The sequence below is a fragment of the Heterodontus francisci genome, chromosome 17 (assembly GCF_036365525.1).
Source record: "Heterodontus francisci isolate sHetFra1 chromosome 17, sHetFra1.hap1, whole genome shotgun sequence".
Classification (NCBI taxonomy): domain Eukaryota; kingdom Metazoa; phylum Chordata; class Chondrichthyes; order Heterodontiformes; family Heterodontidae; genus Heterodontus; species Heterodontus francisci.
The window spans coordinates 73,583,039-73,609,386 of record NC_090387.1 but is presented as its reverse complement, the minus strand read 5'-3'; the positions used below and the strand labels follow the sequence as shown (position 1 = coordinate 73,609,386).

The 26,348-nt window shown below is 44.5% G+C and overlaps 1 protein-coding gene across 2 annotated transcripts in view; it reads left to right on the top strand.

Annotated features, from left to right (window-relative positions):
* LOC137379052 (Golgi apparatus protein 1-like) overlaps positions 1-13,718 on the top strand; it is a 149,236-nt gene extending 135,518 nt beyond the window's left edge. Inside the window, exons 20-27 of one of the 2 annotated variants that reach the window (XM_068049664.1) lie at positions 1,346-1,469; positions 2,970-3,112; positions 5,147-5,248; positions 5,399-5,506; positions 6,297-6,417; positions 10,695-10,801; positions 11,429-11,592; positions 11,703-13,718. In XM_068049664.1, the coding sequence (XP_067905765.1) occupies positions 1,346-1,469; positions 2,970-3,112; positions 5,147-5,248; positions 5,399-5,506; positions 6,297-6,417; positions 10,695-10,801; positions 11,429-11,592; positions 11,703-11,769 (936 nt within the window). In that variant the 3' untranslated portion in view covers positions 11,770-13,718. Of the gene's footprint in view, positions 1-1,345; positions 1,470-2,969; positions 3,164-5,146; positions 5,249-5,398; positions 5,507-6,296; positions 6,418-10,694; positions 10,802-11,428; positions 11,593-11,702 lie in introns of both variants that reach the window. The other variant, XM_068049663.1, reaches the window with a different exon arrangement.
* Positions 13,719-26,348: the final 12,630 nt, after the last annotated feature.

The following is a 26,348-nucleotide window of genomic DNA, read 5'->3' as shown; positions in this document are numbered from 1 at the left end:
TGGAAGGTGTTGTTGAAGGAGCCTTGGTGAGTAGCTGCAGTGCATCTTGTCGATGGTACACATTGCTGCCACTGTGTGCCAGCGATGGAGGGAATGAATGTTTAAGGTGGTGGATGGGGTGCCAATCAAGCGGGCTGCTGATGGTGTTGAGCTTCTTGAGTATTGGAGTGGCACACATCCACAGAAGTGGAGAGTATACCATCACATTCCTTGTGCTTTGTAGATGGTGGACAGGCTTTGGGGAGTCAGGAGATGAGTTACTTGCCACAGAAATCTCAACCTCTTGTAACTCACATGAATAGAATCAAATTGACTGAAGACTGGCTTCAATGCTAGTGTGGGCCTCGAGACTGGGATGAATCTTTCACTGAGCACTTCTGGCTGAAGATGGTTGTGAACTCTTCAGCCTTGTCTTTTGCATTGTCACACTCTGCTGTCATTGATGATGGGGATATTTGTGGAGCCTCTTCCTCCTGTTAATTGTTTACTTGCCCTCCACAACTGGATGTGGCCAGACTGCAGAACTTTGATCTGATCCATTGGTTTTGGCATCACTTGGTTCAGATAATCATATGCTGCTTCTGCTGTTCAACATCTGTGTAGTCCTGTGCTGTAACTTCACCAGGTTCACACCTTGTTTTTAGGTACACCTGGTGCTGCTGCTGGCATGCTCTTCTGGACTCCTCTTTGAACCAGGGTTGGTCCCCCAGCCTGATGGTAATGAGTGAGGGAATTTGGGAACTAGGTCTGGCTCAACTGTGGGATCTTGATGCTGTCTTTGAGTGACTAGTATGTGGTTGTAGTATTGTGGGAATCTGAAACGGGGTGAGGGAATAGGAAACTGCAGTGTTGTGGCTCCAAGTCAAAGGGCCCTGAGGTCTGCTTACAAGAAATGTGGGTAGACTGTTAGAGGAGGGAATGGTGCAATTAACATACCCTGGAGTTACACCGCAATGGCGGTAAATTGTGAGATGCCCAGGGAACAAGAAACAGCAGGAAGGGTTCATTCATTGAACGCATTGTCCAAAAACTGCTTTTTGTCACTGGTATTTCAGGAGAAAGTGGTCCAGATGTCTGAGGCTGAATGTCCTAGCGCTAAACTGTTTTCTCTGTGGTTGTTAATTCCCATTTTGGTAGTGATTTAATATGGGTGGTGCCTTTCTATCATTGGCTTATTTGAGGGAGGTTATTTATTAATTATAGATTGTTCAAGCTGCAGCCTCACAAGCAACTGTGTGTGGGTTAAGCAAGTTTTCGAAGTCAGGTTTCATAGAAACAAGAATGTTTGGCTGTTGAGGCTCCTCATGTGAACTCTAACCAGTTGTGTGTTCCCTTGTGTTTGCAGCGTTACTGTGCTGATGCTGATTCCAAGAATGTGTTGCAGTGCCTGAAGCAGAATAAGAATGCCGAACTGATGGACCCTAAGTGCAAGCAGATGATTACCAAACGACAAATAACGCAGAACACTGGTATGTACTGCTGAGCCCAGAAACTGTGGCAAAATTCATGCGGTTGGAACCTCGGTGTAGGGTCTTGCAGCCTTGTGTGAGGGGAAGCAGGGGGAAGAGAAGGGACTGACACAAAGTAGTTGCAGTTCTGTGCTTTGGGCCTCACCTGTCAGAAACAGGAATTGACGTAGCCCAGATTAATTTCTGTAGGTCATTTACAGTCAGCAGAGAGGAAACTTTTATCTCAAAGCATGCTAGTTGTCAGCAATGCCGAGCCCAGACCTCTCTACATACAGCTTCCAGTCCAGGGGATTCTTTGTAGGAAAGAAAAGAAACAATGTAACCATAGCTCATGAGAGTTGAGCATTGCCTTTGGATTGTTCCTTCCATGGACATGGGTTTCATGCAGTCACTTAGGATTCAGTTTTCCATGTGTGACAAGGTAATTTACTGCATGCCTGTTTAGCAAGGCTGTTAGTAGTTCTGTGGTGTTGATGTCTGGATGTCATGTCCTCATAGTGCTTCAGAAACGATCTGTTGGACTCTTGATTTTGTGAATGCTGTCACAGGTTTCTTTTTTTTGAAAGAAACAGTGTTATTCATCTGAAGTGGGGTTCACTCTCGCTTTGTAAAGTTGGGCTATGATATCCTTGGATATTGCTGTCAACACAATGAACTGAGTTAGTGGAGCCAGAAAATGACTCCATTTGGCCACACAACTTCAGATAGATGGTCCCCGGAGATATAAGAACACAAACAAGTATGCTTGTTCTGTCATTCAGTTAGATCATGGCTGATCTGTGTCCTAATTCCATCTACCATCGCTTTTTCTCCCCCCCCCCCCCCCCCCACCCACCCACCCTGCCACGGGTTCCCTATCCCTAGGAAAAATCAATCTCAGTTTTGAAATTTTCAATTGACCCCTATCCTCAACAGCTTTGTGTGGGAGAGATTTTCACTACCCTTTGACTCTTTATATTTAATTCCATGACTTCTTAGAAGTCATATAGGTCAAAAAATTTGCTAAGATGTCAATGAAACCTTGATTTTAAATGCCTGATAAATTTAGCAGATGCCTTGTTAGTAAATGCAGCTGTGGTAACCATCAAGGGTAAGTGTTTTTTGGCTTTTAAGGCATTTACTTGCATTCTTTCTTGGGGTTTCCAGTGCAGACCATCTTCAGCTAAAGTAGTGGTCTGCCCCTGGGTCTGTCCGTGCTGGTCTCAAATAGACCTAGTTGGGGCAGAGTTATATGTGGAGTACCAGCATAGTTTCAGCTGTCTTTCCCTCCCTGTGGAAAACCCCATGGTCTCAGACAAGTTCCCATGACAACATAGCCGAGATGATGACTTACTCATGAATCCATGTCATTTTACTGCAGCCCAGTACTGTGCTTCCAGAGGTCTCTACCTTCAAAGCCTACTGCAAGCACAGCCATATAACTGGAGTCCACACCTTGATGAGTTTTTCCTCCGTGTTTTATTGTGCATTTCTCATTTAAGTTTTGTGTGCCTGTTTCAGATTATCGTTTAAATCCAGTCCTGAGGAAAGCCTGCAAGGCTGACATCCCCAAGTTCTGCCAGTCTGTTTTGAATAATGTAAAGGATGGCAAAGAGCTGGAGGGTCAGGTCGTCTCCTGTCTGAAACTCAAATATGCTGACCAGGTACTGACGGGACAGATGGGCCACGAAGGAGACCGTTTTCCTGAATTACATGTTGGTCATTTCTCTTTATCCCTACCCTCCCTTGCTCATTGTTACATACCATAACTAAGCCAATGTATCCTCCTTCAGACATATAGTGGTTGTATTGATTACTGTGCTGGGATTGTTAGCTTCTTACTGAATGTTGCACTAGGTGAAATAGAGAAACTGGGCATTTTCAGCACAGGGTAAATTAAGACATTTTATTCAATCAGTTGATGGGTATAAATAGGATTCAACACGGAGGTGCACTCTCCCTTTTGCAAGTTTGTTACCAAGCAATATGTAGTATCAATGATGAGACTGGAGAAACTAGGGTGCTTTTTGTTAGAACAAAAATGGTTCAGAGGTGATCTGATGGAGGGTCTCAAAGAAATGAAAATTTAATCAAATAAACTTACTGGTCAGTAACTAGAGTTTGTACCTTTAGGATTATTAAAAGGGAGGGCTTAGGACATAGAATGGCCGAAAAAAACTTAAAAGGGAATGGGGTAATATGAATGGCACTTTCAGAGAGCTAGCATAAGCATGATGAGCCAAATGGCTACCTCCTTTGCTGTACAATTCTGTGATAGTGTGCAGGGGTCCCTTCTCATTGAGTTATCAGCAGGCTTTGTTCTAGAAGTCCACCTCTGTTCTCAGTTTAGCTGATGTACCAGAAAGCGTGGTCATATTTTAGATTGTCCTTTCCACTTTTGTTTTTGGAAAACTTTGAAAATGTTTTTTTCCTCTAAATTTTCACTTAGCTTTCATATTCTGCTTAATGTGAGTTCGCAGAGTAATAGCTTCCCCATTAAGTTCTTTGTGTGCATTGAGTGTGGCCCTGCTGACAATCTGCAACCTTACTTTGTAGGACCACTCAAATTCAAGAGTTCTAGATCTCACCACAGATCTTTTACAGTGATTGATATGGGGGAACGCTGCTCACATTGTCTTAACATTGCACAATTTCCCAAGTGCATGGTACATTCAAAGCAGCTTATGCAGTTTGCGATCAGTATTATAAAGTATTGCAAAATTAGATGACTGACTTAATCCAGTAAAAAACAGAAAATGCTGGAAAGCACTCAGGCAGCATCTGTGGAGAAAGGAACACTTTCCAATGAACGATTATCAACCTGGAATGTTAACTCTTGTTTTTCTCCCTGCAAATGCTGCCTGACCGGAGTGTTTTCAAGCACTTTGTTTTTATTTCAGATTTCTAGTACTGCAGTTTTTTGCTTTTTGTTTTATTTAATACTTCATGCAGTCACACATTGGGAGTTCAGCTCGCTGAGAGCAAAAGCTAACTGTTAATTAGAGGGAAGCCTCCCACTGTTTGACAGATTTTGGTTTGCAGAAGCCACATTTAGTGAGCAAGGGAAGCATCTTGTCGTGTGACATTTTATGAACGGAAGTTCCAAACAACTATTAAGTAGGAGAGGAGCTTTCTGTGTGTTAATGGCCACCTCATCCTTTCGTGGTTTATTTTAAAAAAAAAAACATGCACAGAACTCGATTTCCACATTGTTCAGTGCAACAGCTTATTAACTGAAGATTGGGTGACTGAAGTCAGTTAATGTCTCCACAGTGATCGGTGGCTGCTGTCAGTTTGTGGAAGACCTTTTGGATTGTATGTAGAACATGTGTGTTAAACAGAAGTTGCTTAGACCTGGATTTCTTTTGTAAAGTGGCCATCTCCACACACCTTAGTGTACTGACATGCCTTTTGGAGTTGTGCAGATGATAAATTGTGTTTGCGCTGAGGCCCTGTCTGTTTACTGTATGCACAGCCTTCTGCGTTTTTCCTTGCAGTGAGCAAAGTTAATGGGCTGATTCCACTGATTGACATTTCTTGCTTTATTTCTAAGCTATTTTTAGAGTCAGCTTGGCAGTGGCCTGATCTATGCTATTATGAAATTCAGTTTTCTTTTTAGAATGTGCTGAGAGCATCGATTTAATAGCTTGCGTTAAAGTGATTGAGCGTCATCTGACAACGTTCTCATTTCTTGACAGCGTTTGTCTTCCGATTGTGAAGATCAGATCCGTGTGATTATCCAGGAGTCAGCCCTGGACTACAGGCTGGATCCTCAATTGCAGATACACTGCACTAGCGAGGTGGGTTGGACTGTGGTGACTAGAGGAAAGGGTGGGGGTGGGTGGTGATGCGTGGAATGTGGGAAATAATGACTTGGATAAAGGAGCTTTGCTTGGGTTGCGGAGTAGAACTGGAGTCTTCCTGTGAAGCTTCATTTGCTGTTTTTGCAGATTAACACTCTGTGTGCAGAGGAAGCAGCAGCACAGGAACAGACTGGGCAGGTGGAGGAGTGTCTGAAAATCAACCTGCTGAAGATTTTGGCAGAGCCTTGCAAAAAGGTAAGGCCATCTTCATAGTGAATTGGTTTAAAAGTTAATTATTAAACTACTTCAAGGAAAGAGGAGCAAAGAGATCTTGGTAGAGATTCACAAATCATTGAAAGTAGCAATGCAGGTTAACAAAGCCATAAAAATGCAATCAATACTATTCACTGTTCTGGTCTCCATATTACATAACAGATAGAGATACTGGAGAAGGTAAATAATTTTTTTTTCTCAAGACTGATGTCTATCAGGAAAGACTGAGCAGGCTAGGACTTTTTCTCTCCAGAAAAGAGAAGGTTGAGGGGTGGCCTAATAGAGGTCTTCAAAGTTTTTTAAGGGCTTTGATAAGATAAAAGTGGAGATGTTGTTTCCATTTATGGGCATGTCCAAAACTATAAGACAATCACTAATAAATTCAGTAAGGAATTCAGGAGAAACTTCAGAGTGGTTAGAATGTGAAACTTACTACCACATGGAGTAGTTGAAGGTAAAGAGTAGAAATGCATTTAGGGGAAGCTAGATAAGTACATGAGGGAGGAACGAATAGAAGGATGTGTTAATGGGTTAGATGAAATAAGATGGGTAGAACCTTATGTGGAGTATGGACCTGTTGGACCAGATGGCCTGTTTCTGTGCTGTAAATACTATGTAATGTGTATGGCACTGCATTAATGTGTATGAGTATCGCACTGCATTATTTACCCAGCCAACAGGAGGGCTTGAGGCTGTGAATCATTTTCAGGATGTGACTGGAGAGCGGAGATTGCTTTGGTTTTACTTAATTGAAGGATCTCTTGTCCTGTAGGAGGTGTTGAACATGCTGCAAGAGAGTAAAGCAGACATCTTTGTGGATCCAGTGCTACATGCAGCCTGCGGCCTAGATATCAAGCACCAGTGTGCTTCGATCCAACCTGGCAAGGGACGCCGTAAGTGAATCGGACTAGAGTGGTTGGTAATGGGAGGGAGGAGTTTATTCGATCTGCTATTCAAACTAATAATTGGACCATCAATGAGATTACCACAAATCACTACTTAAACATAATGACCTGTGTTTCTGTTTATGCAGCAGGCGGGGGAGGGGTGGTGGAGAAGCGAACATTGGGAAGGAACAGTCTTTCTTTTTGTCCTGCCACCACTTTCCCTGGCCCTCTCTGTATAAACTACAAGGGTGGGTAAAGTGCATATTGTTTCCCACTGTAGTTGGACAGGGGGATGCTGTTTTGTGTTAAGACTCTTTGTTGCGTTTGAGTGGGGAAGAAGTTTACCCTCAATCTAAACCTGGCCTGTAGAGCTTGATGATACTGACTGAAAAAGTGGGACAGTTTCCCAATGCTCAGCACTAGCAGGCCTTACCTTTAAATGTCAGACACTGCTCTGTTGGTATTGTTCTAACCTCCAGGTCAGATGGTTGTGGTTTCAAATCCCACTCCAGAGACTTGGCAAAACTCTAGGCTGACACGTCAGGGCAGTACTGAGAGTGCTGCACTGCCTGAAATGCTGTGTTTCAGGTGAGGTGTTAAACTGAGGCACCATCAGTGCTCTCAGATGAACATAAAAGATCCCATAGCATTATTTCAAAGAAGAGCAGGGGTCTTCCCCAAGCCAATATTTAGCCCTTGACCAACATCACTTAAAAAAAAAAAATCTGGTTATTATCACAATGCTGTTTGTGGGACCTTGCTGTGCACAAATTGGCTGCTGTGTTTCCTACAGTACAGCAGTTACTGCACTTCAAATGTCAAAGCAGAATGTGTTGGAAATACACAGCAAGTCAGGCAGCGTCTGTGGAGAAAAACAGTTAATGTTTCGTGTCAGTGACCTTTTTGCCAGAACTGTCTTAAGTTAGAGATGTAACAGGTTTTAAGCAAGTATAGAAGCAGAGAAAGGGGACAGGGAGGAATGAACAAAAGGGCACGTCTATGATAGGGTAGAACGCAGGAGAGGTTAAATGACGAAATGAATCATGAGGCAAGGCCAAAAGGAGCTATGATAAAGTAGCAGAAATGACAGGATGTTCTATTGAACGTGGAGGCTTTTGGGGTTGAAGCCGAGGACATGGGGAATCCTATCATGCTGTGTGAAGGAGGGAAAGGGGTGGAAGCAGAAGTACGGGAAATAGAATGGATTCTCCACCAGTCTCCACATTAGACATATTATCTACCATTTCCACCACCTCCAGTGTGATGCCATCACCTAATACATCTTTCCCCTCCCCCACTACCCCCAACCCCCTATGCTATTTTTGCATTCCGAAGGGGCCATTCACTCCGCGACACCCTTGTCCACTCTTTAATCACCCCTTCCCATGGTAAGCGCAGGGTTGCAAATCCTGCCCAATTACCTCCTCCCTTCCCACTGCCCAGGGCCTCAAATAATCCTTCCAGGTGAAACAAATATACTTGTGCTTTCAATTTCGTATACTGTGTTCGCTGCTCATGATGCAATCTCTTCTATTTTGGGGAGACCGAACAGACTGGGTGACTGCTTTGTGGAACACCTCCTTCAGTTTGTGAGTGTAATCCCTAGTTTTCAGTTGCTTGTCATTTTAATTCTTCCCCACCCCTCACTCCTGCTCTGATGTCTCTGTTCTCAGTCTTCCACACTGTTCCAGTGAAGCTCAATGTAAGCTTGAGGAACACCACCTCATCTTTGGATTAGGCACTTTACAGTCTTTTGGACTCAACATTGTGGTTGGTTGTGGTTGGCATTGTTCCATCTACACCCCATTTAGGTGGGGTGACTTTTCTTGGTGAACCTTTGCTGATGGCTGTGAAGGCCAATCCTTGAGAGGCAGGTTCAGCCACAAGTGCCACACGTGAAGCTGCCAAATGATGCTGAGAGTTTTTGGCATTGGCGCCTGTTGCCAAGCTGCTGTAGCCCCTGGTCATTGTGGTAGTGCATGCCAGTTCAGAGGATTTGCTGCCATTTCCCTCTTTTGCCAGCTATTGACTCCAGGTGTGATGGTTGACATTTCGGGCCTTCATGTCATGCTTGCAAGCATCCATGAAGCAGAGCTTTAGGCGTCTCACTGATCGTCTGGCCCCAGCGACATCACCATACAGAAGGTCCTTGGGTATGCGACCGTTTTCCATACGGCGGATGTGTCTGACCCACCAAAGCCACCTTTGTTTGATTCATGCCCACACATTTGGGAGCTCTGCCTTTGAAAGGACTGCCATATTTGTGGTGATGTCCTGCCAGGATATACCCATAATGCACTGCAGACATTGAAAATGGAAATTATTGAGCTTCTTTTCTAGGTAGCGGTAAGCCGCCCACAGGCCTTATAAACCATCAGCTTGGTCCTAAGGGTCAGCTTGGTGTTATCCCATGCGCGTTTTGAGAGTCGGCCAAAGGTGGTAGCTGCTTTCCTTATGTTTGTATCGAGCTCCGCAACAAGGGACAGATTCAACACTGAGCTCAACAATTTCAGATCCTAACCTCTGTCCCCATTTTTTTCAGGTGGCACAGTTCTGTTACTATTTACAGATCCTCTGACCCATCTTCTGTTTTTACTTCGTTACCATCTCATTTTGCCTCACATAGTCATCCCTTTTGTCATTTAATCTGTCCTGCCTTCCACTCTCAGACCTTTGTTTATTCTGTTTTCCCCTCGCCCTTTCCCTGCCAATGCACTTGCTTAAAACATGTTACATCTTCAACTTTATTCAGTTTTGGCAAAAGGTCATCGACATGAAACGTTAACTCTGATTCTCTCCACAGTTGCTGTCTAACCTGCTGAGTGTTTCCAGCACATTCTGGTTCCATTTCAGATTTCCAGCATCCACACTATTTTTCTCTTGTACATTTTAAAAGCACTTAATTGGCTGTGAAGCACATCTGGACGTCCTGAGGTAGCGAATGGGTGCTGTATATATTCAAGTCTGTTTTTCAAAAAAATTACTAAAAGAAGTAGGCTTTAATCTATGATCATGCATTAACAATTTCCTCTGTTAATATATGTAGGCTCACAAAAGGTTTTCTTTAAAAGCAACAGTCGGCTTTGGTATTTCCAGCATCAGTGGGGCTCCAGCGGCTGTATTTTATTAGCTTTCCGCTGTTCTCAGCGAGCTTCAAAAAGTGCATGACTCATGCGCGAGACATGCGCCGCGGAGCTACTTCGATATTTCCATGTTAATGATATTTTGCGCGGTGGCTCATTAACATGGAGGGGGCAGACCGCCCGCCCCCAATGACATAGAGGGGGTGGGTGCTTCAACCTTGACAACGGTGTCAGGTGCCGGCGCCATTTTTAAAGGGTTTCAAGCCCTGACAGGTAATGTAAATTTTTAATGAGTGCTGCACGTTGAATTTAAGTTTAAACAGTCAATCAAAGATTGAAGCCCCCCCTTACACCCCTACAATGACCAAACAAGATATTTATTTCCCTTCCCGAAAATTTTTTTTTTGGCCGGCCCTCACCTTTCACCCCCAAAGTTTATTAACTTTGTCCTTTTGACCCCTTTCCACCATCACGTCAGCCAATTGTAACAGTTTCCCCTGCTCCTGCCTGCCCTGAAAACTCCATTGCTCCCCCCTCCCCAACAGTATCCCGCCTCGGACCTGATCCGAAGGCACGGGACATCCGGCAACCAGCCAAAATATCGGCGTGGGACGGCCATTGCTACAAGCTAAGTCATTATTCATTCATTTTAATTTAATTATTGTACTTAAGTTAAGCCTCTGTCACTGTTGCCGTGGGGAGGCCACCACGAAGCCTTGCTGCCCGTCCTGTAAAATGGGATGGGGCCTTCCTGGCGTCGAGGCCCGTGGCATTCTTCTCCCGGAAGGATATTCTGGGTCACCCCCTGCCACGACCCCCGATGTCGGGGGGACTTATAAAATTCGGTCCCAGGTTTCCACTTGACCTTTTGATGGTAGCTCCAATGTAGCAGGACAGATGTAACAGGCTGTCACCGCTCCTGCTCTGGCTGATATAGGGAACATTACTTTGGTCTCCTTAGATCATTATAATTTTATATTTTTTAAAAACTCTGCAACTACTTATAATTCTGCTTAATAAGAATTTTCATTCAATAACAATTCTTTTGTATGTTTGAGGATAATCCAAGCTCATTGTTAACTTAGCAGCAATCTGTTGTTGGGCGTCCTGTGTGAAGTCTGCTGCCTGGCACCAGCTTCCTGTGGTGGGCTCATGGAGAGGTTTGTTGCTGATTGAGTTATATTTTTCTTCTTTACCCAGAAATGTCATGTTTGCTGGAAGCACTGGAAGATAAAACTGTGAGATTGCAGCCAGATTGTAAGAAGCGATTACAAGATCGCCTGGAAATGTGGAGTTATGCAGCCAAGGTAATGCGAGTCAGTGTTTGGGGAAGGGATCTCTGTCAGTGTACCACTGCCAGCCCACTTCTGGGGAGCTGGGTTATGAATGAACAATGGAACATTCTCCTTGTAGAGAGAAGCTGTAAAGCCATATTTGAAATTCCCCTCTTTTCTCTCCATTCTGCCAGCACTGGATTATTTTTCAAGTGTGTGATGTAGGCAAGAGTGGAGCTTGTTAACAGACCTGTCCTTCAGCAAGCCTCGATTTTCAAAACTGATTGGCATGTTAGACACAAACTTGATTTCTCGCAGTAAATTTCTGATGTGAGCAATGTTGCCAGGGAGCAAAGTGTTTTTCGGCAGGGCTGGAAGGGGCTGTTAAGAGGAGAGTAACGGAATTGTGTCAAGTCAGCTTAAACCATGAGAAATTAAGGGTGTGATTTTGCCTCTTGGGTTATGGTGCACTGCAGGGGATGGGATGCTGGAGGGGGAGGGGGTGAACCCTTCTGCATAAATATATTGCAGTGAAATTCATGTCTGTAAAACCTTCAAGTGCTTATCAAGTATATATTGCCTGGTTTTCATGTTGTATAATTCTGCTTTAATTTAGCTTAAAGCTTCTCAGTTAATGTGGCATTACTGTCTTTCTTGTAGGTTGCTCCAGCTGAGGGATTTGCTGACTTAGCCTATCAAGTTATGAGTTCTCCATCCAAAAATTACCTTATGGGCTTATTGGCACTGGGAGTGTGCATCCTATTTCTACTGGGCATGACCTGTGGCAGGATCACCAAACGAGTGACACGGGAACTGAAGGATAGGTAGAGCATGGCCCAAGCCTGCCTTTGTACAGCCTCTGTATAGTCTCCTTAAGTAAGAGCAGCAGACGCAATCCAGTCCTTTACACTTTCTCTCTGTTTGTTCTGCACAGATTTTACCTGCAGAACAAATGTGCGAGCCAACAGCTGATTCTGCTCCAGCCGGATTCCTATCTTTAGTTTCCTGTAGACCTGGTTCCCATTGTGTATCTGAATCATGTTCGCCCAGATCAAACGAGTCTTACTGGTAGCAGTCTCATCCAACAGAGATTCTCACCTGTAGGAAAGGTAATTGCCACAAATGGAACAATTCCAAAGAATTTTATTAGTTCATGTAAATTGTAGGATGCTTTAGATACATGTCTGCTTCAGCCTTTTTTGGTTCTTTATTGGTGATTGTACAAAAGATACTGGTCCTGGTCTTTTTTTTGGAGATTTTCACACTTCTTGATGATTGGGAGGAGGAGAAAAGCTGACTACAGTTTTCACCTACTGTAGTTCACGTTGTAAATGAAATAATGAGTGTTAGTGGTTTAAAAGGACCTATCATTGCAGATCATGAGGATTGAGCCACTCTCTAAGGTGCCTAGAGGTGTTGAGGCCAAACTTAACTCACTATATTTGAAATGTTTGCCATTAAATAAAATAATGGTAGCCGTTTTCAGCCATATCCTGTGCTTTGATGGTTGTCAGCTCCTGTTCAGGGAGTGATGGCACTCACTCCAAGGTCTCGGTTACATTTTTTTTTCTTTGTTTCTCAATTGAAGTACAAAAGGACTCTAAAGAGGAACATCCACAAAGATCACCACCAACTCTCTAAGAACAGTTTACCCTGCAAATGTATTAAAGTTGTCACTTTTTATGCCCCAGGTGAGGCTAGGAACTAAGCTTTTCCTGAATTAAGTCACAGTTCATTAACATAGCTATGTAATTCTCGACATTGTTGCACTTTTATTTCACAGCTTCATTCTGATTATGGTACTCTGAGGTGAAGACTGGCTAGTAGGAAGCAAGGCACCGTAAAATCGTTTAGTTGAGTTTTAGGAAAATGAGGTAATTTCATATGCGGTGCATTTTCACATGCACACTGAATTGTGCAGTCACATTGGTACATACTAAGGTGACATAAGGTGTACAGCATTAACCGTTTGCACATCAGTATGTTGTAAGTAATAACACTGATTTGGAATAAAAATATATATAGCGAGAAGTAAAATTCTCTGGCAGTATTTTTGCTGGTTTTAAAAATATTGAATAATTGCCAAACTCTACCAGTTGTTTGAAGTCCCTTTTTTAAGCTGCGAGTGTACAGTTTGGTCATTAATGCAATGTTAATTTGCACAGTGAACTGGCTGTTTTAATCGGCCCCAGTCAGTCATAGACAGGATCTCTGTTGGATGCACCTGTGGGTGCTACCAGTGATCAGCACCATTCCTCTAGACAGTGTTGTAAATCCCATCGGCCATAGTCATCGACACAAGTTGCTTCAGAACAGCAATCTGCAACCATCTAATCAGGAAATGTATATTTTAAATACAGATCTCTTAACTGCTAACAGAAGTATTACGCACATTTGATTTTCTCCTTTTGTGTTGAATCTTCAGCCTTATTTATTGTTTACTAATAAATTCTAGCAGGGTCACAGCCTGTAATTGTCGACTCTTTTCTGTTGCCTTCTGTTTTAAGTTCTCGTGTGGATTTGCTTGGTCACTTTGGTGACTGCCATCATGGTGAGGGGGTGGCCTGCATGTTGCAGACTTGGGATTATCTCTTTTTTTTAAATTTCCTTTGTATTAGGGGTGTTTAAAATTTTTTGATACAGAATATCTGTAGTGAAATTGTGTACAGTGAGACTCCTTGGCGTCGCCCTGCGTGTTGTACAGACAAGACGCGAAAAGTCGTGCGTGTACTGCTATAGGTGTCGATGTCACTTTGAAGTAAAATTTACAAACTGTAGGGTCTTGTAAATTTTTTTCTGTGTATAAAATCCGCTTCATGAACGTACAAGATACTTGTTCCTGATCATGCCGTGTAATTTGAGATGTTAATGAAATCCTAACGTACAGGCTCTTTGTTCTGTACAGATGAAATGGCAGAATTTATTAATAAAAAGGTCTGCAGTTTTTAAACTTTGTCCTTTCCTTTTGAGATGTGTTGATTGCTGCATTTTTCTTGCCTAAGTTGAATATCAGTGGATTTTGACCAGCTTTCTGTGTAAGCTTCCTTGTACTGAAGGTATGTATATGTACAAATGACAACGGAAGATAATTACAAATGAGGAAGGCCACTCATCCCACCTTAATGTAAAGGATAAGCAGAAATTTTAGGACCACTACAGTACGATGCTTAACATAGAAATAAGGTGGTGGCTGGGTTAGAGCAGTGTGATACCTCAAATAAGAGTTGTAGGAGTACAGTAATTGTGCTCCATCATGGCGGGGAGGGTATTAAGGGTTCAGTGCTGCATGTTTTACAGCAGTGTGATGGGTTATAGGACCACTAGAATGCATCTAGTGGTGGTTCTCTCCAGTAACTCACCTGTTCATGCTTTTGATGGTCACTCTTGGATTTGCTGTGAACTGAATATTACATAGAGATGAGAGAATAAATTCAAAATAGTCTTTGAAACCAATTTGCACCTGAAAACAATTTTTAACATTCTGTTTGAGGCTATGGTGTCCACTTAAATAGCAATCCATAACCTGCAGAATGGTGTCTAATGTTTACCGAGGTCCCACTGAAGCCTTGATGTGATAGCAGTTCATATATTGCTCGAGAGCAAATTCTTGAAGCAATATATCACTCCAAGTAAAATATTACGTACCTCACTGATGCTGAAACATTGAGGCTATTTATTTCACTTCCCAAGAACAAGTAACTTTGCTCTTCCCTCCCCAAAACCTAATTCTCAGTTACTTGCTTAAGATTTGAGTACTATATTTTTTCCAAAGACCTTTTCTCCTTGTCCTAAATTATTTACATGATTTATAGCAAATTTATTTTTCTATTGCCTACTTCGTATGGTAGATCTGCAATTGTTTCTGAAGCCATCGAGGAGAGAAAAGAAGTTATTTTTGCACCACTGTCGAGTCTTTAACGACCAGCACTTGAATCGGTGGTCATGCTCTACGCTTTGGCCCCTTGGGTGGTACGGTGGGCTTCAAATCTGGCCCAGACTGACAGCTGGTTATCAGAGTTCCTAGCCGTTGGACAGTCGTGATCCAGTTCCAAGTGGACACAGACACGCAGCATAGAGCTATCCCTATTTGACACTGGCAAACTGACTTGGAGGCAACAGTAATGCAGGTGCAGGAAACAGGGCTTTAGTTGGCAGTGTAATTCTGCAGTCGAGACTAGTGTACAGGAAGCGTTTTAATGTGTCTGGTTGTGCCATACCTAATCATGGAAGTGTTCTGCACTGAAAACTGGAGGAGTCCAATATTAATATCATGCATCTTGAGCACAATTTTTTAAATCTTCCTCTGGCCCCAGTACATATGTGTCCACCTCACTGACAGAAGCGCTTTCAAAACCTGTTAGTTTAATGGCTTAATTGAAGTCTCTTGATTTTCATCCATCAAAGTCTTGATGAAAGGTCATCATACTGAAATGTTAACACTGTTTCTCACTCCATGGATGATTCCTAACATGAGTACATCTAGCATTTTCTGTACTTATTTCGGGTTTCCAGCATCGACACTATTTTGCTTTTTCTGTGATGAACATCACTAACAGACACTTCTGCACTCTCGCTCTGTCAGCCTGATAACAGTGCACAGGTATAGAAGGCCATAATGGCCACATGGACGCAGAAGATGTTAAATTGCACATATGCGCAGAATCTTATGGGGAAGAATTGCAAGTTGTACTGAGGACGTCTTCAGGTGTAATCGACCGCAAAGTCAACGAATTTTTCAGTCAAAGTAATAAATTGCAATTAAAATTGTAATGAATTAAAAACTTCGGAGGTATGCTGCACACATTTGTGATTGATGTCTATTAAAATCTCAATTAACATGTTAATTGCAGAAGTTAATTGCACTAATTTACCAAATATCCAATGTTTATAGGTATGACTTTAAAAAAAGAGGGAGAAAATAGATTGAGAGTAAGCTAGCAAGAAATCTAAGAGCTTCGACAAGTACGTAGTAGCTGAAGTAGAAATTGGTCACTTAGAGGATGAGACTTGAAAATTAATGGGAAACGAGGAAATGCAGAAACTTTGAACAAATATGTTGTAATTCTCTTCACGGTAGAAGACACTAAAAGCAAACCAATAAAAGTAGAAAATAGGGGCAAAAGGGAGGGAGGCGCATCCACTAAGCACGATCGCTAGAGGAAAAATACTAGGCAAACTAATCTAAGAACCTGATGGCCTGCATCCTAGGGGCTGAAAGGAAGTGGATGCAGAGATAGTGGATGCATTAGTTGTAAAACGGGGAGGTAATGGCGTAGTGGTATTGCCACTGGACGAGCAACCCAAAGACCCAGGGTATTGCTCTGAATCTTACCACAGCAGGAGGTGGAATTTGAATTAAAATTAATAAATCTGGAATTAAAAGCTTGTCTAATGGCCATGAAGCCATTGCCGTTTCGCTAATGCCCATAAGGGGAGGACATCTGCTGTCTTTAGCTGGTCTGGCTTACATGTCACTCCAGACCCACAGTAATGTGGTTGACTCGTAACGCCCTCTGAAATGGCCTAACAAGCCGCTCAGTTGTATCTAACTGCTACAAAGTCGATAAGGAATGAAACTGGACGGCTCACCCGGTGTCAATCTAGTCACTGGAAACAACAACGGCAAACCTAGCCCTATCGATCCTGCTAACATCTGGGAGCTTGTGCCAAAGTTAGGAGAGCTGCATCACAGACTAGTCGAGCAACAGCCTGACATAGCCATACTTGCGGTATCATAACTTACAGATAATATCCCAGACACCACCATCCCTGGCTATGTCCTGTCCCATGGGCAGGACGGACCCAGCAGAGGTGGCGGCATAGTGGTATACAGTCAGGAGGGAGTTTCCCTGGGAGTCCTCAACATCGACTCTGAACCCCATGAGGTTTCATGGCATCAGGTCAAACATGGGCAAGGCAACCATCTGCTGATTACCATCTACTGCCCTGCCCCCCACCCCCAGCTAATGAATCAGTGCTTCTCCATGTTAAACATGAGGAAGCGCTGAGGGTGGCAAAGGCACAGAATGTACTCTGGGTGGGGGACTTCAATCCATGTCTCCAAGAGTGGATGGGTAGCACCACTACTGACCGAGCTGGCTGAGTCCTAACGGACAAAGCTGTTAGACTGGGTCTGCAGCAGGTGGTGAGGGAACCAACAAGAGGGAAAAATATACTTGACCTTGTGCTCACTAATCTGCCTGCCGCAGTTGCATATGTCCTTGACAGTATTGATAGGAGTGACCACTGCACAGTCCTTGTGCAGACAAAGTCCCGTTTTAACAGTGAGGATACCCTCAATTGTGTTGTGTGCTAATATCACTGTGCTAAATGGGATAGATTTCAAACCGATCTAGTAACGCAAAACTGGGCATCCATGAGGCGCTGTGGGCCATCAGCAGCAGCAGAATTGTATTCAACCAAAATCTGTAACCTCATGCCCCGGCATAACCCCCACTCTACCATTGCCATCATGCCAGGGGATTAACCCTGATTCAATGAAGAGTGCAGGAGGGCATGCCAGGAGCAGCACCAGGTATACCTCAACCTGGTGAGGCTACAACCCAGGACTACTTGCGTGCCAAACAGCAGACTCTGCATACAATAAACAGAGCTAAGAGATCCGACAACCAATGGATCAGATCCAAGCTCTGCAGTCCTGCCACATTCAGTCGTGAATGGTGGTGGACAATTTAATAACTGATAGGGATATATTTGTGGACCACCTCTTCCTATCCTCAATGATGGGGGAGCCCAGCACATCAGTGCTAAAGATAAGGCTGAAGCATTTGCAGCAATCTTCAGCCAGAAGTGCCGAGTGGATGCTCCATATTGGCCTCCTCATGAAGTCCCCAACATCACAGATGCCAGTCTTCAGCCAATTGGATTCACTGCGCGTGATATCAAGAAACGACTGAAGGCACCGGACATTGCATTGACAACATTCTGGCAATAGTACTTAAGACGTGCCCCAGAACTAGCTGCGCCCCTAGCCAAGCTGTTCCAATACAGCTACTGGCATCTACCCGACAATGTGGAAAATTGCCCAGGTATGTCCTGTACACAAAAAACAGGACAAATCCAACTGACCAATTACCGTCCCATCAGTCTACTCTTGATCATCAGTAAAATGATGGAAGGTGTCGTCAACAGTGCTATCAAGCGGCACCTGCTTAGCAATAACCTGCTCAGTGCCGCTCAGTTTGGGTTCCGCCAGGGCGACTCAGCTCCTGACCTAATTACAGCCTTGGTTCAAGCATGGACAAAAGAGCTGATCTCGAGGTGAGAGTGTCTGCCCTCGACATCAAGGCAGCATTGGACCCAAGAAGCCCTAGCAAAACTGAAGTCAGTGGGAATGGGGGAAAACTCTGCTGGTTGGAGTCATACCTAGTGCAAAGGAAGGTGGTTATGATTGTTGGAGGTCAATCATCTCAGCTCCACGACATCACTGCAGGACTTCCTCAGGGTAGTGTCCTCGGCACAACCCTCTTCAGCTGCTTCATCAATGACCTTCCTTCAATCATAAGGTCAGAAGTGGGGATGTTCGCTGATGATTGCACAATGTTCAGCACCATTCGCGACTCCTCAGATACTGAAGCAGTCCGTGTAGAAATGCAGCAAGATCTGGACAATATCCAGGCTTGGGCTGATAAATGGCAAGTAACATTCGTGCCACACAAGTGTCAGGCAATGACCATCTCCAACAAGACAGAATCTGACCATCTCCCCTTGACATTCAATGGCATTACGATCATTGAATCCCCCACAATCAACATCTTGGGTGTTACCATTGACCAGAAACTGAGCTGGAGTAGCCATATAAATACCGTGGTTACAAGAGCAGGTCAGAGGCTGGGAATCCTGCAGCAAGTAACTCACCCCCTGACTCCCCAAAGCCTGTCCACCATCTACAAGGCACAAGTCAGGAGTGTGATGGAATACTCTCCAGTCACCTAGATGGGTGCAGCTCCAACAACACTCAAGAAGCTCGACACCATCCAGGACAAAGCAGCCCACTTGATTGGCACCCCATTCACAAACATTCACTCCCTTCACCACTGACGCATAGTGGCAGCAGTGTGTACCATCTTCAAGATGCACTGCAGCAACGCACCAAGGCTCCTTAGACAGCACCTTCAAACCCGCAACCTCCACCATCTAGAAGAACAAGGGCAGCAGACGCATGGGAACACCACCACCTGCAAATTCCCCTCCAAGCCATACACCATCCTGACTTGGAACTATATTGTCGTTCCTTCAGTGTCACTGGGTCAACATCCTGGAAGTCCCTTCCTAATAGCACAGTTGGTTTACCTACCCCACGTGGACTGCTGCGATTCAAGAAGGCAGCTCACTACCACCTTCCCAAGGGCAATTAGGGATGGGCAATAAATGCAGGCCTTTTTATTGACGCCCATATCCCATGCGCTAATAAAAAAAAACGTCCAAAATTCCCTAGATTTGGGGATGGTCCAGTGGATTGGAAAACTGCACGTTATGTCCCTATTCAAGAAAGAAGGGAGACGGAAAGCAGAGAACCCTCGGCCAAGTAGCCTAACATCTGTCATTGGGAAAATGCTGGAATCCATTATTAAGGAAGTAGCAGCAGGATATTTTTTTTAAAATCATATAGTCAAGCAGAGTCAACATGGTTTTATGAAAGGGAAATCATGTTTGACAAATTTATTAGAGCTCTTTGAGGATTTAACACGCAGGGTGGGTAAAGGGAAACCAGTAGATGTAGTGTATTTGGATTTCCAAAAAGCATTCGATAAGGTGCCACATAAAAGGTTACTGTACAAGATAAGATCTCATAGTGTTGGTAATATATTAGCATGGATACAGGGTTGGCTAACTAACAGAAAACAGTCAGGATAAATGGGTCATTTTCAGGTAGGCACACTCATGGGTGTCACAGGGATCGGTGCTGGAGCCTCAACAATTTACAATCTATATTAATGACTTGGATGAAGGCACTGAGTGTCATGTAGCCAAATTTGCTGCTGATACAAATGTTGGTGGGAAAGTAAGTTGTGAGGAGGACACAAAGAGTCTGCAAAGGGATATAGATAGGTTAAGTGAGCAGGCAAATTTTGGAGGCTGGGTCATTGAATATATTCAAGGCTGAGATACAGATTTTTGAACGGTAGGAGAGTCCAGGGTTATGGGGAACAGGCAGGAAGGTGAAATTGAGGCCGAGATCAGATCAGCATGATCTTATTGAATGGTGGAGTGGGCTTGAGGGGCCATATGGTCTACTCCTCCTCCTATTTCTTATATCCTTAGGCATGTGACTCTCAGGTACAATTTATAAATTGGGCCAGATTTTGCTATGAAAATAGCAGTGAAGCTAATAATGAACAAATCTGACACGAACTGCACACGTGCAGTTAAAGGCAAATACCTGGGCTCCTGGAAGTTGTGCGAGATGCAGTTTCTCCGTTCAAATACATTCAATGGCATGAAATTCCTGTACTGATGTAGATATGGTCTAAACTTGCTAACAAGAGTTGTCATTCCTGTCTAAGTACCCTTTTAATGGTGTGGTAAGTGTTAATTATTGCTGAGAAACCCCCTCTGGCACTGAAAGTTAAGTGTGGAGTCTCACTCCTTCAAATTTTAATGTTGGATTTTTTTTTAAGTTTACGTTTTTCTTTGGTCTCTCCCAATCCAATCCTTCTTTTCCCTCTCTCTTTTGCCTTCTATACCAGTTTTGACGTTGCATTCACTATTCTGACACATCCTGGTTCATACTGTATTGCTTAATAGCGATTCCTCGATCTGATTGATTAAGATATGCAGTTGCTTGTTCTGGTCAGAGGTACCTGATGCCCACTAGAGAGTGCCCTGCCATTTGGATGTCTCCTTGACAGTAACTTGCCATTCAAAACTCCATGGAAAGTCTACAGACAAGTATAAGTCTAATGAACAGTAGTTTGCTGATCACTGCAAAATCCAGCCCATTGTGGTGATAGCTCGCAGACCATATTTTCAAGCGTGATACCTTTGGATTGTTGACATGTGCTACACACAATGTACAAGTCTGTCAATATATTAAAAACTTTGCACCTCTACACTGTCAACTTTTTCTACTAAAAAATTTCTTCCGCGATCTTTTGGATGAGATGTTAAACCAAGGTTCTGTCTGCCCACTCGGATGAATGTAAATGTTCCCCTGGCACTATTTGAAAAATAGGGGAATTCTCCCCTTTGTCCTGGCCAATATTTTCCCTCAACCAGCTTCATTAAAACAGATTATTTGGTCATTATTGCATTGCTGTTTGTGGAAGCTTGCTTTGCACCTATTGGCTGCCACATTTCCCTACATTACTGGAGTGATTATGCTTCCTTGGCTTTGTGACATTGCAAAAGGTGCTATATAAATGTAATTCCTTTCTATGTCCATGTTGATGTTGGAAATAACTTTTGTAAACTATTCATGCTGTCATTACATCATCTTAACAGTGACATATAGAAGGATGTTCCGCGTATCCGACACAGACAGGAAGTGCTGGAAATGACTGGAGAAAAGAAAAAATTAGCGCATAACATCAGAAAAATTCAATATTTTGGTCACATCATTACACTAGAAGGTAAACAGATAATTATTGGAAAGAAAGATCAACGGAAAACGTAGGCGAGGGAAGCAGAGGAGAAAATGGATGATGGATATGATGGACTGGATGCAGTTGACCTATGCAGAATGTGTAAGGGCAGCACAGGACAGAGGTGGAGATCCATGGCCGTCAACCTTCTGGGAAGAAGATGACACCAATGAATGAACAGTGATGGTGCTGTAGTGCCATGGTTTTGCATCCTTGATCTGTACTGCATAGAAACTCCTATGGTCTAACCAATTCTTTCCATATTGTTATAATTCCTTGTTAAATAGCAAAATGTATAACAAAATCAAAGTTTATATTTATTGTTTATTTAAAATGATGGTCTCAGGATTCTAAAGGCATTGTATGGTTAGGTGGCCCTGTCAATGTAATGTTGAGACAGATTGAAAACAGTGGGGTACCACCTCATGTTCTGCAACATCTCGTCGACTTCCATTTCTGTGCATTGAAGGACATGCAGTAAATCGATCAGCAATGGGATCGTTTCACATGGTGCACTTTTGCTGATGGCTGAAGAGACAAATCCAGAGAAGCAGTGCCACAAGTGCTGCATATAAGATGGTTATCAGGTGTTGTCATGGGTTGCTGTTTTCAGCATTGGCACCTGCTGTCAAGCTGCTGTAGCCATTGATTAATATGGTGATGCACATGGGCCCACAGGTAATGTCGCCATTTCCTTCTGTTGTTGGCTAGTGTCTCCCTAGGTGGAAAGCGGTTTTGGGTCTTCATGTCACGCTTGCAAACATCCTTGAAGCGGAGCTTTGGGCATCAGACCAGTCTTCTGGCTCCGGCTACATCTTCATACAGAATATCCTTGGGAGTGTGTCTGTCTTTCATCCTGCGAATGTGCCCGAGCCAGCGAAGTCGCCTCTGCTTCATAAGTGCTAGCATACTTGGGAGATTTGCCTTTGAGAGATACCGGGAATGCGCAGCAGACATTGAAGATGAAAATTGTTGAGCTTCCTTTCTTGATAGCTGTAAGTCGTCCATGTTTCTCAGCTGTACAACAAGATGCTGAGAACACAGGCCTCATAAGCCAGCATCTTGGTCCTAAGGGTCAGCTCGTTTCTCCTTGCACGTTTCATGAGCTGGCCAAAAGTGGTAGCTGCTTTTCCTATGCATGCGTCAAGTTCTGCATCAAGTCAGATTGTCTCACCATGGATCCAAGGTAGCAGAATTTTCTAACCATTTCCCACCAAGTATTTAGTGTGATAAGAGCAGAGATTTGACACCCTGTCCCATAACAAAAAAATTTCTTGATGCTTATAGTGAGGGAGAACAGGTTACAGGCATGGGAGAAACAATCCATAAGTCTTTGTAGCTGAGTTTCCTTGTGGGCGACTAGTGCGGCATTATCAGTGTAGAGGAGTTTTCTGATCAAGACGTGCTGTATTTTTTATCTTTGCTTTCAATCTGGACAGATAATGGAGATTGCTGTCTGACCTAGTATGCAGGTAAACCTCCATAGCTGCAGGGAAGGCAAAGGTCAGGACCAAGGGGAAGAAAATACCGAAGTGGGGGCTTGGACACAGCCCTGTTGCATGCCATTCTTCACCAAAACTGTTGGATGTGGAGCCAAACTGTACAGTATTGTGCATGTTGTCATAAAATGAACAGATGAGACTGAGGAACTTTGGTGGACAGCCAATTTACTCCAAAATCTTGTAGAGTCCTGCTGTGTTGATGGTGTCAAATGTTTTCATAAGATCTATAAAAGCAAGATAGAGAGGTATGTCCTGTTCCCTACACTTATCTTGTAGATGGCATATGGAGAGGATCATGTCCACTGTAGATCTGCCAGCACAAAAACTGCACTGTGCTTCTGGATACACAGGATCTGCAAGTTGATGGGAGTCTTTTCAGCATGACCCTCTAATGGCACAATTGGTGAGTGCACAGTATTTGACAGGTCACTGACCTGAAAAATTAACTCTGTTTCTTGCTCCACAGATGCTGCCAGACCTGCTGGGTATTTCCAGCACTTTTGGTTTTTGTTTTAGATTTCCAGCATCTGCAGTATTTTGCTTTTCTTTATCAAAGTGACTCTTGACAACGCAGCGGCCCGCCGATGTCATCAGAGTGCTCCAAGCTGCGCACATGCGCAAACAGTCTCCACTCAGTGAGATGCTATGCATGCGCAGCTTCCCACTTGCCAGGACTATTTGGCGCATGCGTGGGGTAACGTCATCAGGTACTCGCTCCCCCCACTCAGCTACTCTTTCCCGCCCCTCTGGCCACTCTCCCGCCTCGGCCACTCGCTCCAGGCCTCGACGCTTTCTCCCCCTCTCCCCCAGCTGATTGCTCCCGTCCCCGCAACCCCCACCCCCAAGCCAGCCTGCTCTCTGGTCACTCGCTGCCCGCTCCCCCCACCACCCCGCTCACCAGCCGCTAGCTCGAGGCCGCGCCTCTTCCCTCCTCGCGACCACTCGCTCCTACGTTGCCCCGTCAACCTTCGCAGCCCGCCTTGCTTCTTGGCGCAGTGAGGAACGATCGAACGTCGGAACGATCGAACGTGGGAGCGAGTGGCCGAGAAGAGGAAAGTGGCGCGGCCTGGAGCTAGCGGCTAGAGGGAGGGTGGGGGAGAAGCAGGGAGCAAGCAGCTGGACACCGGGATGGTGGGTGGCGGGGAAGCGGGGAGCGAGCAGCCAGAGTGTGGTGGGGGTGGGGTGGTGGGGGCGGTGAGGTGGGAAGGGAAGCGAGAAGCAGTGTCATACCAGAGTTCTTACTTTGTCAAAAAAAATCAAAACAGTTGAGCATGAGACATCCAAGAAATGATACAAATGAAGCAATGGCAGGAGCAGGGGGTTTACTGTTGAGGGTGTTCTGGAGACGGTGATGGCAGCCTTTCAGGGGATTTTCGGGTTGAAATTTTTTGTGATAAATTGAGCAGTGCCATCTTAATCCTGGCAGCTGCCTGAACATCGCGGACAGTGGTGTTGAAGTGGAAGAGGCTGCATTTGTGCATGTGCTAGTACTGCGCCACCTAGTGGTTACATTGTCAGCAAACGCAGCCTTTATTTATTTGACAATACAAGGTTGGGAAATGCTGTGTGTTATGACAATCTCAATGGTATCCTGGTTAAATCCCAGCTATTCATGTGTCAAAGTTAACCGATATTGCCAGCACAGGAAAAGTCAGTGAAGGTTGGTGCTGCTGTAAGTAAACTGCAGCGATTTATGTTCATTCATACTTTTTTTTAAAAAGCTCAAGGAACGTAAAGTATTTCTCAATGGAGAGGTTGACAAGTGAAGAGGATTCCCAAACAGAAAATCCAAAATCACTGCTCCTAGGAGAACAACTTCGCCAGGTTCTCCACATAACTGAAGCCCTTCATTCTGGTACCATTCTTGTAAATCTCTTCGACACAGTCTAGACATTTAAGGGGATATTTCAGAATACACAGAATAGATACATTCCAATGAGAAAGAAAAATTCCAAGGGTGGGACCCGCCATCCGTGGTTAACTAAAACAGTTAAAGATAGTATCAAACTTAAAACAAAGTGACTCCTGACAACGGAGCGGCCCACTGACATCATCAGTGCGCTCCAGGCTGCGTACATGCGCAAACAGTCTCCTGCGCTCTGAGATACTGCGCATGCGCAGCCTATGTCTTGCCCTGCCAGAACTAACTGGCACATGCGCAGGAAAACGCTCCCCCACTCCCCGGCCTCTCGCTCCAGGCCCCTCTCTGCCCGCTTCCCCCTCCCCCCACCCCTTGTCTACTCGCTCCTCGCTTTCACTCACCCCACCCCGCCACCTTGCTCTCCGGCCGCTCGCACCCCGCTTCCCCCCCCAACCCGCTCTCCGGCTGCTCGCTTCCCGCTTCCCTCCAGATACCAGCTCTAGGCCGCAGGCCACGCGTTTCCCTCCTCTCAGCCACTCGCTCAAACGTTCCGATGGGTCCCCACCACGCCGTCCAAAGAAGCAAGGCGGGCCGCAAGGGATGACGGGCGACGTAGGAGCGAGTGGCCGAGAGGAGGGAAGCAGCGTGGCCCACGGCCTAGAACTAGCGTCTGGAGGGATGGGGGGCTGGGAAGCAGGGACCGAGCGGCTGGAGAGCTGGGTGGGGGGGGGGGGGGTGGCGGGGGAAAGCGGGGAGTGAGCGTCCGGACAGCAGGATGGCATTGAAAACTCACAGAATTACGGAGGTGTCAGCACTGTCAGAGGTGCTGTCCTGCTGACTTTAAGCAACGCGACTTTATCTGAGTATCGAACATGTTCATTGTGTGCTGTCATGGGTTTAAGTTGTTTTTCTGTGATAAATTGAGCAGCGCGTCTTTAATCCTGGCAACTGCCTGAACGTCGCAGACAGTGAGGTTTCAGTGGAATAGGCTGCATTTGCGCATATGCTAATACAGTGCCGCCTAGTGGTTGTGTTGTCACCAATCATAGCCTAAAGAAAAAGCACATAATTGCACAAAGATGGGAGGCAGGTCAGAAGATTGGACAGAATATAAAAAACAGCAAAGAGTGATTAAAAGATTGATAAGGAAGGTAAAATTAGAGTACGAGAGAAAGCTAGCTAGAAATATAAAGACGGATAGTAAGAGTTTCTATAGATATTTAAAAAAAGAAAAGAGTTACCAAAGTGACCATTGGTCCTATAGAAAGTGAGTCTGGGGAATTTATAATGGATAATAAGGAGATGGCAGATGAATTGAACAGGTATTTTGCATCGGTCTTCACTATTGAGGATACAAGTAACATCCCAGTATTAGCTGTAAGTCAGGAAATGGAAGGGAGGAAGGAACTCAAGAAAATTACAATCACCAGGGAAGTGGTACTGAACAGATTGTTGGAGCTGTGTGCTGACAAGTCCCCGGGACTTGATGGACTTCATCCTAGGGTGTTAAAAGAAGTGGCTAGTGAGATAGTTGATGAGATAGTTGATGCGTTAGTTTTAATTTTACAAAATTCCCTAGATTCGGGGAAGGTTCCGTTAGATTGCAAAATAGT